Source organism: Giraffa tippelskirchi, chromosome 7, assembly GCF_054371585.1.
Source record: "Giraffa tippelskirchi isolate mGirTip1 chromosome 7, T2T-mGirTip1v1.2.pri, whole genome shotgun sequence".
Classification (NCBI taxonomy): Eukaryota; Metazoa; Chordata; class Mammalia; order Artiodactyla; family Giraffidae; genus Giraffa; species Giraffa tippelskirchi.
Genome location: NC_137281.1, coordinates 22,156,571 through 22,169,798, shown reverse-complemented (window position 1 = coordinate 22,169,798; position 13,228 = coordinate 22,156,571). Strand labels below are relative to the sequence as shown.

Genomic DNA, 13,228 nt, shown 5'->3' with positions numbered 1-13,228 from the left:
ACTAGATGAACCTTTGTTGGCAAAGTTATGTCTCTGCTTTTAAATATGCTATCTAGGTTGGTCATAAACTTCCTTCCAAGGAGTAAGCGTCTTTTAATTTCATGGCTGCAGTCACCATCAGCAGTGATTTTGGAACCCAGAAAAATAAAGTCTCTCACTGTTTTATCTGTTTCCCCATCTATTTGCCATAAAGTGATGCCATGATCTTAGTTTTCTGAATGTTGACCTTTAAGCCAACTTTTTCACTCTCCTCTTTCACTTTCATCAAGAGGCTCTTTAGTTCTTCTTCACTTTCTGCCATAAGGGTGGTGTCATCTGCATATCTCAGGTTATTGATATTTCTCCTGGAAATCTTGATTCCAGCTTGTGCTTCATCCAGCCCAGCCTTTCCCATGATGTACTCTGCATATAAGTTAAATAAGCAGGGTGACAATATATAGCCTTGATGTACTCCTTTTCCTATTTGGAACCAGTCTGTTGTTCCATGTCCAGTTCTAACTGTTGCTTCCTGACTTGCATACAGGTTTCTCAGAAGGCAGGTCAGGTGGTCTAGTATTTCCATCTCTTTCAGAATTTTCCACAGTTTATTGTGATCCACACAGTCAAAGGCTTCGGCTTAGTCAATAAAGCAGAAATAGATGTTCTTACCGAACTCTCTTGCTTTTTCGATGATCCAGTGGATGTTGGCAATTTGATCTCTGGTTACTCTGCCTTTTCTAAAACCAGCTTGACCACCTGGTAGTTCACGGTTCAAATATTGTTGAAGCCTGGCTTGAAAAAATATTTATTTTAATATATATATTTATTTTAATGTAAAAAACATTTATTTTTAAAATATTTATTTATTTGGCTGCACCGGGTCTCAGTCGTGGCATGCGCAATCTTGATCTTCATTGTGGCATGAGGGATATCTAGTTGCAACATGAGAAATATTTAGTTGTGGCATGTGAACTCTTAGTTATGGCATGTGGGATCTAATTCTCTGACCAGGGATCAGACCTGGGCCCCCTGCATTGGGAGCACGGATCTTAGCTGCTGTGCTGTGCTTAGTCGCCCAGTCATGTCCGACTCTGTGCGGCCTCATGGACTGTAGCCCGCCAGGCTCCTCTGTCCATGGGGATTCTCCAAGCAAGAATACTGGAGTAAGTTGCCATGCTCTCTTCCAGGGGAACTTCACAACCCAGAGATCGAACCCAGGCCTTCTGCATTGCAGGCAGATTCTTTACCGTCTGAGCCACCAGGGAAGCCGGACCACCAGGGAGGTTCCTTTATTTGTTTTTTAATGGAAAGAGATGCCATTTTTGTCTTTTGTGATATGAATCTCTATTTCCCTCAATATTTTATTATGAAAAATTTTAATAGAGAAAAGCTGAAAGAATTATGTGTCTACTACCTATATTTTACAGTTGTGAACATTTTGCTATACTCACTTTATCATTGATCAATCCTTCTATTCATCCACTGACTCATCTTCTGTGTAGTACATTTCAAAGTAAGGTGCAGATATAATATACTTCTCCCCTAAACACTTCAGCATGCAAATGGTTAACCTAGAGCTCAATATTTGTTTATGACTCTTTTTTTTAAAGCAAAATTTTTATTTAGTAGAATGAATGACTTTTGACAAATACGTATACCTCTTAACCTAAATCTCCTATCAAGATACAGAGCATTTCCATCACCCCAGAAAACTCCCTCTGGGGTTTTAGAACCATAATTTGTACATTGTCGCCTCACAGAATCTGAGGATGTAATTAGAGACTCAGCAAGTCGATTGGTGATAAATGATCACAGAGGCAGTTTATGTTTTGTTTGCTTTGACAGAGAATTACAATCAGAGTAGAGGCTGGAGAGCCAGGTTGTTTTAATTCTTGTATGCTACTTATGTTGCTGCTGCTGCTAAGTCGCTTCAGTCGTGTCCGACTCTGTGCGACCCATTGACGGCAGCCCACCAGGCTCCCCCATCCCTGGGATTCTCCAGGCAAGAATACTGGAGTGGGGTGCCATTCCCTTCTCATGCTACTTATGTTGTATCATGCCAATTGAACGTAAAGAACTCTTAGGAACTGGAAAGAATAACCAACTATACCTGGCTTGCACTCAGACACTGTGTATGATCATATACTTTAAAAAGTTGATACTAAATGCATTCACATAACTGCATTTTAATACAAATGTGCAAATTAGCACACGGCCTGGTGATTGTCTTTCAATTCTTTAAAGTTTTAAATATTAATTTAATTAATTTGTAACATTTCATCTATTCCCTCCAAATTTGCAACAATCCACCTTCCTGCTTTTAGGACAAAATGAATTAAACTCATCTTTTTAAAAAATTACTGGCCTGCTATAAGCATTTCTAGGCATGAATGTGGGCTATAAAGTGGTTTTTAAATTACTAGAGGCAATTTCTAGGAATTCTCTGCGGAACAGATTGGCCTTGGAGTCAGCTGACCTAGGTCCAAACCTTGACACCACTACTAATCGACTGGGTGACCTTCAGCAAATTTCTTAACCACTCTGGTCCTTGATTTCTCTGCTTATAAAATGGAGACGATACATACATTGACCTCATAGAGCTGTTGAGAAGAATAAGTGAAAATGGCAATTTTCAGGGGTTAGTACATATTACATACTCAAAAAAGGTTAATGTTGTGATTATTTTAGTAAAAATAGACTCACTGTAAGTTTTTTTGTTTGGAATATTTCTGATATTTATAAACCTCAAGGAACTTGGTGATTGTGTTTAAGAGATTACATATCCTTTGTTTAGTCTTTGGTCCCGTGAAAGAGCAATAGCCATAGCTTTTAATTAATATTTACTAAGAATCAGGTGTAAAAAGCAACCAACTCCCACCAGTAGTTAAAAAAGATTCACAACACTGAAAGTTGGTGTGAAGCAACCAGAATGCTCACATACTGTGGGTAGAGATATTAAATAGTGCAAGCTCATGTTCTTCTGAGCACCAGTTTTAACTCAACCAGTGCTAAGAGCTAAATTCTAGCTCTAAATTACCCCAAAGCGAGAGAAAACCTCAGGCGTCCAGGGGCCCAGGTGGGCGGGGCCAGCGTGTCCGGGACAGGTTGTCCTCGCCCCATTCCACGCCTCCACCCTCAGGGGGTGGGGCCAAAGGACGCTTGGTCGGAGTGCGCAGTTGCCATAGCGGCCGTTGGGCGGGAGGCTGGCGCTTCCCAGCTTCAGCACCCAGCGGAGAAACGAAACCGAGAGAGCACAGGTCTCTTAACGAGCATCGCAGACGTGCGTAACGTTGACGTAAGCCGCCAGCCCAGCCTTGAGGCGCACGCGCAGTGCGTGTGTTAGGGCCTCTGGGCCTCCGTCCGCCGGCGTCTCGCGGCGGCGTGGACTGAAGTTGTGCTTCCGCTCTGCGTGTTCTTAGGGACGGTCCTGCCTCCTTCTCGACTTTCCGGCGGGCCACCTCCCATCCCTGTGCCCGGGGCTTGGAAGACCTGAAGTAGCGATGCTCTTGGGAATCATCCCAGGAGTGGAAGTGGAGAATGCCCTCCTTGAGTGAGGAGAGCGAGTGAAGCGCAGCCTCTCTAGACTCTGGGGGCTGAGGTGGGCGTGAGCGAAGGTAATTCAGGCCCACTTTCCGAACCCGGGTCTTCCTTCGACTTTGCAGTGGATTAGGCAGAGGCTTGGGCTGAGTTTCCTCCGGGTCAGGGACTGGGCTGCTCGAATGGAACTTGGGACTCACTTCCCCCAGAGGAAACGAGGTTTGGGGTGCCCCTGGCGCAAAGTAAAGCGCTGGATACACTCTAGGCATTCTTTTCGCTGTTGCTGTGAGGAGGTGGAGTTGTTGGCACCTCTTCTGAAATTCCTTTGCAAGTGTTAATTGGAGGAGTAACAGCTATTAATGAGACTGTGTTAGGCCGGTGGATTTTGTGGGTATTCCCTTTGTGGCTTTGGGCAGGGAGTACATGACTTCCTACTCAATTCTGCAAAACAACAATGGTAATACTGACCCTCGTAGCGGAATGATGATGCCACAAAGCTCTATGGAGTGCTTCATAAGACGGACAGAGGAACCCTTTCTAGAGGATCATACTGAAAACTTTTTCCTTGTATCTCGTAAACCATACACATTTTTGTTGCTGTTTTGTGTGAGGTGGTAGAGTGACGTTGAAGTCCTTTGCTAAGACTTATATTCAGAACCTGATCAGAGGCACGCCTTTTGGGCAAGTCTGATAGATATCCCTTTAGTTATTTCCTGAATACTTACTGAATGCTTTCTGTGTACTGAGCACAGTTGTAACCTCTTAATAAGTGAGTAAAGAAAACAAAGATCCCTGGCCGTTGGAGCTTAGGTTGTAGTTTTGGGAAGACAGAAAAACAGTAAACATAAATAAGTAAATTCCCTGGTGGCTCAGACGGTAAAGCGTCTGCCTGCAATACCAGAGACCCAGGTTCAATTCCTGGGTCAGGAAGATCCCCTGGAGAAGGAGATGGCAACCCACTCCAGTACTCTTGCCTGGAAAACTTCCATGGACTGAGAAGCCTGGTAGGCTACAGTCCATGGGGGTCGCAAAGTCGGACAGGACTGAGCAACTTCACGTTCACGTTTGAGCAGAGCAGCCGTACAATCTAACTTAGGTTTTTCAGAGTTACTCTAGTGGGTATGTTTCAGAATAGAATGGCGGAGGCAAGAGTAGAAGCAAAGAGAGGAGTGAGAAGGCTGTGGCAGTAGTTCAGAAGACAGTTGACAGGTGTTTATAATCAGAAGGTTGGTAGCTGGACTGAGAAGCAGTTGGATTCTGGGAATTTGGTAGTAGGAAACAATGTTTGGATAAGTTGTGTGTTATCAACTTGAATATTTTTCAACATGATACACAGTTTATATATAAATATATAATATATAATTTTGGTCCATGTTCCACAGGTATAGGCAGGAAGAACAATGGAGTGTTTGAATCACTTTAGTTGTTCTCCTGTGAAAGTAATTACCTATTAGCCTAGGTAAGATTTCAGTAACGGCTTACTTACAGCCATTAATTGGTATGTGAAGTTAATGGCTAAAGTCAGACTTTTTCCAAAATAGAATATAGTTGAAATCTAAAAGTTGTAGTTTCCAGTAAGCAAAGTGTGGATTAGGACAGAATAACTTGTTGTAGTACTTGTGCATTTACTTTTAATTAAACTTTTAGTGAATGTGAAAATGCCTTTTTGCCTTCTTTCAGAAATTTGTCTAAATAGTCTTAACAGTAAAAAAAAAAAAAATAGATCTAAGGTAAGAAAAATATATTAATAGGTAATTGTGACTGTTATCCACAATTTTGGGGTAAATATACCATGGCAAACAGAAATGACTACGATAATTGTTACTTCAGGAAGTTTGCAAGCTTGTGGGCTTTCCTGGTGGCTCAGATGGTAAAGAATCTGCTTGCAATGCAGGGGAGCTGGGTTCAGTCCCTGGGTTTGAACTATCCCCTGGAGGAGGGCATGGCAACCCACTCCAGTATTCTTGCCTGGAGAATCCCCATGGACAGAGGAGCCTGGCAGGCTACAGTCCATGGGGTTGCAGAGAGTCAGACACAACTGAGTGACTGAGCACAGAATGGCACAGACAGACTTGTAAGTAATTTAAACAAAATATAAAAGGATGAAAAAGTATTTTGAGTATAAAGTAAATGCTAATGGAATACAGTCTCCTTTTGTTACTGTTTATTGTGGTGCTCACTCGTCTTTTGTCTCCTATTTTAATCTTCATACTGATGTAGAATGTATTGAATATGCTAAATAAACGCAGAACTCATGAACTGAAGCACCTGTTGATTAACACTGTGCCAACAAGTACCATGTAATACTCATTGCTGTCTCTGCTGGAATTGAGAACTTTTCCAACACTATGCTGTTAAGCCTTGCTTCCTTCTCTGGCACCCCTTTCCATTTCCAGTGGACAGATGTTTTTGGTTTCTTAGTATTAGAGCACAGAATGTGGAGTGACTATTAGTAATTTGTGTGTTCATTAAGGATGTTTCTTCAGTTTAAAATTATTCTATCAAAGTATATTAAGTTTTTGTGGCAATAAAAAGATAATATTTTATAATATAAACATGGAGCTGTCTGACCGACCATATGAGGCAGAAATCTGAAGTTTAGAGACACACCAGGGTGAACTATAGGTCAGTTTCACTGTTGAGCGAGAGGCTAACCTGTCAAGTTCACCACAGTTGACAAGTAGTACGGTGACGGATGTTTGCTGGTGGCCTGTAAAGGTGATTTGATACCACCAAAGTGCATGACTTAGCAGGAGTCAAACCTGGACAGAGGACATATTTGGCAGTCCTCATAAGTTAGTTAAGTGGGTGGGGGTAGAGAGGTCATAGCAGGACTGGTGCTGGGTTCAGGTGCTGGAATCTCTCCTGGAAGGAAGTGAGATTTGGAGGGAGCTAAAAAACAGAGCTAAAAGTCACTTGTTAATAATTTGAGCAAAGGGATAAATCTTCCTCTAAGCATGTGTTTGGGTCCCTATGGGTGGTATCTCAGCCATGGGTAAAGAACTTTGGGGAGGATCCAGGTGGGTTACTTTGGTAATAGGAGATGCCATTCACTGATGAATGTTCTTTCGTGTATGCTAACATGTTTCATCCTCATCTTAAAAAATAATACCTCAAGTTTTTAAAGAAGAAACTGATATAAAGTTATTTGCCTATGGCCACTTTACTAAGCTGTAAGTAACAGTACTGGAATTTGAGCCTAGGTTTATTGGACATCAGTGCTTTTATTCTTTCTTTATTCCAAATTACCTCAACATGTAAGGAATTACACTCACATTAGTCTTACCTATTTTATGTGATTGGTCATGACTGTGATCCAGTTTGCTGTGGATTAGATTTCACTCACTAATAAAATTTGATTCACTTAATTGTGTGTTTTCTTTTTCTAGATTTTAATTTAATTTGAAAATGAGTAAGTGCAGAAAGCAACCACTGGGTTCAAGTCCTGAGACATTCAGCCCAGATGTTCTTGCTGACATTTTTGAACTCTTTGCCAAGAACTTTTCTTATGGCAAACCACTTAATAATGAGTGGCAGTTACCAGATCCCAGTGAGATTTTCACCTGTGACCACACGGAATTCAGTGCATTCCTTGATTTGAAGAACTCCCTAAATGAAGTGAAAAACCTACTGAGTGATAAGAAATTGGATGAGTGGCATGAGCACACGGCTTTCACTAACAAAGCTGGGAAAATAATTTCTCATGTGAGAAAGTCTGTAAATGCTGAACTTTGTACTCAAGCGTGGTGTAAGTTTCATGAAATTTTGTGCAGCTTTCCACTTATTCCACAGGAAGCTTTTCAGAATGGAAAACTGAATTCTCTACACCTTTGTGAAGCTCCTGGAGCTTTTATAGCTAGTCTCAATCACTACTTAAAATCCCATCGATTCCCCTGTGATTGGAATTGGGTAGCTAATACTCTGAATCCTTACCATGAGGCAAATGACAATGTTACGATGATTATGGATGACCGACTTATTGCAAACACCTTGCATTGCTGGTACTTCGGTCCAGATAACACTGGTGATATCATGACCTTGAAATATCTGACTGGACTTGAGAATTTCATAAACAGTATGGGTACCATTCACTTGATCACTGCAGATGGAAGTTTTGATTGCCAAGGAAACCCAGGTGAACAAGAAGCTTTAGTCTCTTGTTTGCATTACTGCGAAGCTGTCACTGCTCTGATGACTCTTGGAAATGGTGGCTCTTTTGTTCTGAAGATGTTTACTTTGTTTGAACATTGTTCCATAAATCTGATGTACCTACTAAACTGTTCTTTTGATCAAGTTCATGTTTTCAAACCAGCTACTAGCAAGGCAGGAAACTCGGAAGTCTATGTGGTATGTCTCTCCTATAAGGGAAGAGAGACAATCTATCCTCTTTTATCTAAGATGGTGCTGAATTTTGGGTCTGAAATGACCAAGAAAGCTCTCTTTCCCCATCACATGATTCCAGAATCTTTTCTTAGGAAACATGAAGAATGTTGCGTGTTCTTTCATAAATACCAACTAGAGACTATTTCTGAGAACATTCGTCTGTTTGAGTGCATGGGAAAAGGGGAACAAGCAAAGCTGAATAGTTTAAGGGACTATGCTGTTCAGTATTTCATGCAAAAGTTTCAATTGAAGCCTCTTTCCAGAAGTAACTGGCTAGTGAAAAAATCTAATATTGGCTGTAGTACAAATACAAAATGGTTTGGGCAGAAAAACAGATATTTTAAAACCTACAATGAAAGGAAAATGCTGGAAACCCTTTCCTGGAAAGATAAGGTGGCCAAAGGGTACTTTAATAGTTGGGCTGAAGAACATGCTACATATCATCCTGGGCAAAGTTCTCTTTTGGAAGGGACAGCTTTCAATCTTGAGTGTCACTTATGGCAGGTTTTACAGGGAAAGAAACTACCAAAGGTAAAGTGTTCTCCTTTTTGTGATGGTGAGATTTTAAAGGCTCTTAATGAAGCAGTTGAAAAGTCATTAGGAGGAGCCTTGAATTTTGATCTTAAGTTTAGGCCAAAACAGCAGCATTGTTGTTCTTGTCACGTTTTTTCTGAAGAATTGATATTTTCTGAGTTGTTTAGCCTTACCAAGTGCCTTCAGGATCATCAGGATGAAGAACCCAGCACCCAGATAAAGTGCCTGCTAGTGGGTTTCCCAGCTCTCCATAATATCAAAATGCACATACCACTGGAAGTTCGACTCTTGGAATCAGCAGCACTCATGACTTTTAGCTGTTCATTGCTTCATGATGGAGACCCCACTTACCAGCAATTATTTTTGGACTGTGTACTACATTCATTGCAGCAGCTTCATACTGGAGATGTTATGATTTTGCCTATACTTTCTTGTTTAACAAGATTTATGGCTGGTTTGATCTTTGTACTCCACAGCTGTTTTAGATTCATCACGTTTTCTTGTCCCATATCCTCTGAGCCCCTGAAGACTTGTGCAGTCCTGCTTTGTGTTGGTTATCAGGATCTTCCAAACCCAGTTTTCCAGTATCTGCAAAACGTGAATGAATTGTTGAGAGATTTGGTTAACACTGAGGCACCCCAGCAGGTTCTACAGTTTGTGCCAATGGAGGTGCTCCTTAAAGGCACACTGCTTGATTTTTTGTGGGATTTGAATGCTGCCATTGCTAAAAGGTATTTGCATTTGATTATTCAAGGAGAGAGAGAAGAAATCATCGGCAGCCTTCAGTTATGAAGTTGATCTTGTCCTTTCTGAGATTTAACTTGATGGCTTCTTACAGTTTCCCTTGTTATTGCATTCCTTTGCTATTAATTTAAAACCTTCTATTTTGAAGAGAGGCTAAGTTTTGCATCATTTAAAGTCTCACTTTTTTTCTAGAAAACCTATCAGCTAGTCTGACCTCTAGGGTATATACACACACAGGCATAGAACTTCCTATATGGTAGAAGATATGTAATGATGGTATTCAACCTCACACAGAGAAGTGTGTATATGCTCGGACATACCCATACGTGCATAAGCAGTTTAGTTGGTTTTATTTATCTGTTTAAGATTTGCACCTGTGTGCCTTCAGGTTAGATTTTTTTCCAACTAATTTTCTCTCAATGGCTAATACTGTTACGAATTGATGGAGGTCTTTGATGAAATGAGCCACTCCTCAGCAACAGTAATTTCCTTTAATATTGACCATGTCAGTTACTAATTTGGGGAAGTTATCATTCTAGACATATTGATATGTGCCATTCATTGTGTTTAGGCCACTGATCCAGTTTACTTGTGTGGTTCAAATGAAGGTACTGTGCTGTTTTATAAATATTTTACTAACTACAGTCCAACTAGAAAGGCTATCAGGACAGCTTTAAACCAAAGATCATATTTAAAACAGTGAAGAATTATTGTGTCTAAAACAGTCTTATATGAGTGAAAAGTTTCATTTAGCAATGGAGTGGTGATTTTTAGCTTCCAGGAAATAATGTGTGAACAAATAGTCTCATATTGGGGACATACAAATGTGATGAACATAGTGAATACTGAGAAATTTTGGCACTTTGAGAATGATGGTATAACATGAACATTTTTTTAATCTTCACAAATCATTTTTTCCATATGAAAGTAGCACTTTACCGAAAGATTAACCATGTGTTGTTTATTTTTCAGTTATGTTTGATTTCTTTTGCATTATATGTATCTGTCAGTATAATCGGGTTATTATGGCCAACTATGTTAAGCAGATCTTTGTTACTTTGAAATTCCACAAGGTGAAGAATATTTGTATTTTCACATGTGCATTGTAGAGATTTTTGTTAGTTATATAAAAAAAATAAATGTATTCTTTGATGTATTTGGTTGATAAATATTGACCTGAAGTTTTTCATGTTCTTTGCTATTTTGAGTTCCATTATAGATTCATGAATAAAGTCATTAGCAGAGAAATTTTGTGTTCATTCTTTTAAAGAGAATCATGGGGGAATTTAAAAATATAACTTGGAAACACTTTTTTTTCAAGGAAAGCTTGAATGGAAGTTAATGTTCCTACATTTTCTCTGATTCATATTCATTAAAATTTAGTCCTTAATATTGCAATATTTACAGAAGCTCTATTTCAGGAAAGAAATGGAATACTTAAGGGACAGAAGAAAAGGTTATATTTAGTTCTTGACAGGGAGGATGTGAGTGTTGGAGGTAGATTTCTGAAAGAAATGTGATTTCCTACTGGTGACTTTATGAAAGCTGTTACAGTTGTGTAATGGTAGACATCTGATAGAAAATTGGTTACCAAGAGAGAATTAAAGACCACTCTTGGGAAACCATTTTGCACTTAAATAGACTTTATGCCTTGGTTGATGTGGTCCAATACAGTGACTCAGTTTATTTTTACTTGTTTTAACTATTTGATTAGAATGAAGTTGAAAGCCTAGGGCCAGGTTCTGATATTAAAACTTTTTAATTTAAGCCCCTCAAATAAGTATTGAATGCTTAGTTGTTTTTACTGTTAACCTGTGTTGGGATATGTAACATACTGGTGTATACTAGAATGTATTTGTTTTTTAATCAGTGTTTGGGATCAGTTGCTTTTCATCTGGCTTATTGAATTCAGAGTTGCTCTAGAGGTGAGGTAGAACTCAAGGAAGATTCATATTTGAATGGGGGGTAGCTGACAGGTACCAGTGATTTGTAGAAATTGCTGTGAGAAAAAGGGAAGGAAAAATAATGTCTGAGAAATGAATAAGAAAGTAGAGGATGACCATAAGATGAGATGATTTGTGTAGGTTATCAAGGTAGTAGTTACTGTTATTAAAAATTGGGGGGGGTCTTGAAATTTTTAACTTAATTGTGATGCTTTTTGAAAAGAGTTTTTAACAGCCAGAAAATTTAAACATCACAGATGTGTTTCCTGACAAACTCAGAGAAAGCGGTCTTAAAATACACTTAATTTCTTCAATATTGTTTTATGTTTTCCAAGAAAAAAGTCAGTTTTGTGTTTTAGTGGGGGCTTTTATATATCATGCTAATGTCAAAGTTTTGAAAATTTCTGAATCAATGTAAAATCCAAATTTGTGGACTTTCTGCATCTTTACAGTCATTATTTTGTTTGAAAAGATTTGCGTTAAAAGTTTTTTCTACTCTGAAGATATCGAAGTGGAACAAAAGTAACAAGTTACTAGGGAAGTTGAAAAAATCTTTATGCTTTTGTTATTTTATTGAATCTTTGATGAGAATACAAGTCCTTCTAAGTATTTAAGCCTTATCTTTTATTTCCAGATATTTAATTGAATATTTTTAACATTTGTTAAGGTACTGTGGTGTGAGTATATGAAATTAGTTAATACCTCACTTTTTTAGAATGAAAGTGTTGATTATAAACCCAATCAAATTCTTATTTTTCTTGTTTAAATACTTAATATTTTTCACTGATTCTTTAAAAAGGGCAATGTATTTTGTTTAGTGTATTTGTTTTTTAAGATGAAGGTAAGAAAAAGGAGATGATTTAGTTTTGTTTCAGTTTTTTGAGTCATTTTAAGCAATAAATGATTATTACTTTTTATAAAACCAGTACATGCTTATAAAGATTTTAACCGAAGCATGAGAGAGTTTCTGTTAATTTTTATGTTCTATAGCCCACCAGGCTCCTGTGTCCAGGGGCTTTTCCAGGCAAGAATACTGGAGTGGATTTCTTCTCCAGGGGAATCTTCCTGACCCAGGGATTGAACCCGTGGCTCCTGCCACATCTCCTGTGTTGCAGGAGGCAGATTCTTTACTGCTGAGCCACTGCTGCTGCTGCTAAGTCGCTTCAGTCATGTCCGACTCTGTGGGCCCCTTGGACAGCAGCCCACCAGGCTCCCCCATCCCTGGGATTCTCCAGGCAAGAACACTGGAGTGGGTTGCCATTTCCTTCTCCAATGCATGAAAGTGAAAAGTGAAAGGGAAGTCACTCAGTCATGTCCGACTCCTAGTGACCCCATGGACCGCAGCCTACCAGGCTCCTCCCTCCATGGGATTTTCCAGGCAAGAATACTGGAGTGGGTTGCCATTGCCTTCTCCAGCTGAGCCACTGTGGAAGCCTAATAAATAAAACCATTACACTGTTATAATTAGGTCTTAAATTCCCTTTATAATCTGTTTAATACAGTTTGAACAAAACTTAGATTTAATATAGTAATATCTATTATATCCCTTATTAAAATGATGAAAAATTATTATACGTAGAGTCTTCAAGTGACTCTCAAGGGTCTTCTCCAACACCACAGTTCAAAACCATCAATTCTTTGGTGCTCAGCTTTCTTATATAGTCCAGCTCTCACAGCCATACATGACTACTGGAAAAACCATAGGTTTGACTAGATGGACCTTTGTTGGCAAAGTAATGTCTCTGCTTTTTAATATGCTGTCTAGGTTGGTCATAACTTTCCTTCCAAGGAGTAAACGTCTTTTAATTTCATGGCTGCAGTCACCATCTGCAGTGATTTTGGAGACCCAAAAAATAAAGTCTCTCACTGTTGTATCTGTTTCCCTATCTATTTGCCATGAAATGATGGGACTGGATGCCATGATCTTAGTTTTCTGAATGTTGAGCTTTAAGCCAACTTTTTAACTCTCCTTTTTCACTTTCATCAAGAGGCTCTTCAGTTCTTCTTCATTTTCTGCCATAAGGGTGGTGTCATCTGCATATCTGAGGTTATTGATATTTCTCCCGGCAATCTTGATTCTAGCTTGTGCTTCATCCAGCCCGGTGTTT

The 13,228-nt window shown here is 39.3% G+C and overlaps 1 protein-coding gene across 1 annotated transcript; it reads left to right on the top strand.

Moving 5' to 3' along the window:
- Positions 1-3,512: 3,512 nt before the first annotated feature.
- On the top strand, positions 3,513-10,425 carry CMTR2 (cap methyltransferase 2). The gene is made up of 2 exons (XM_081512492.1): positions 3,513-3,593; positions 6,906-10,425. The coding sequence occupies exon 2, from the start codon at positions 6,925-6,927 to the stop codon at positions 9,223-9,225; it is 2,301 nt and encodes a 766-aa protein (XP_081368618.1). The 5' UTR covers positions 3,513-3,593; positions 6,906-6,924; the 3' UTR covers positions 9,226-10,425.
- Positions 10,426-13,228: the final 2,803 nt, after the last annotated feature.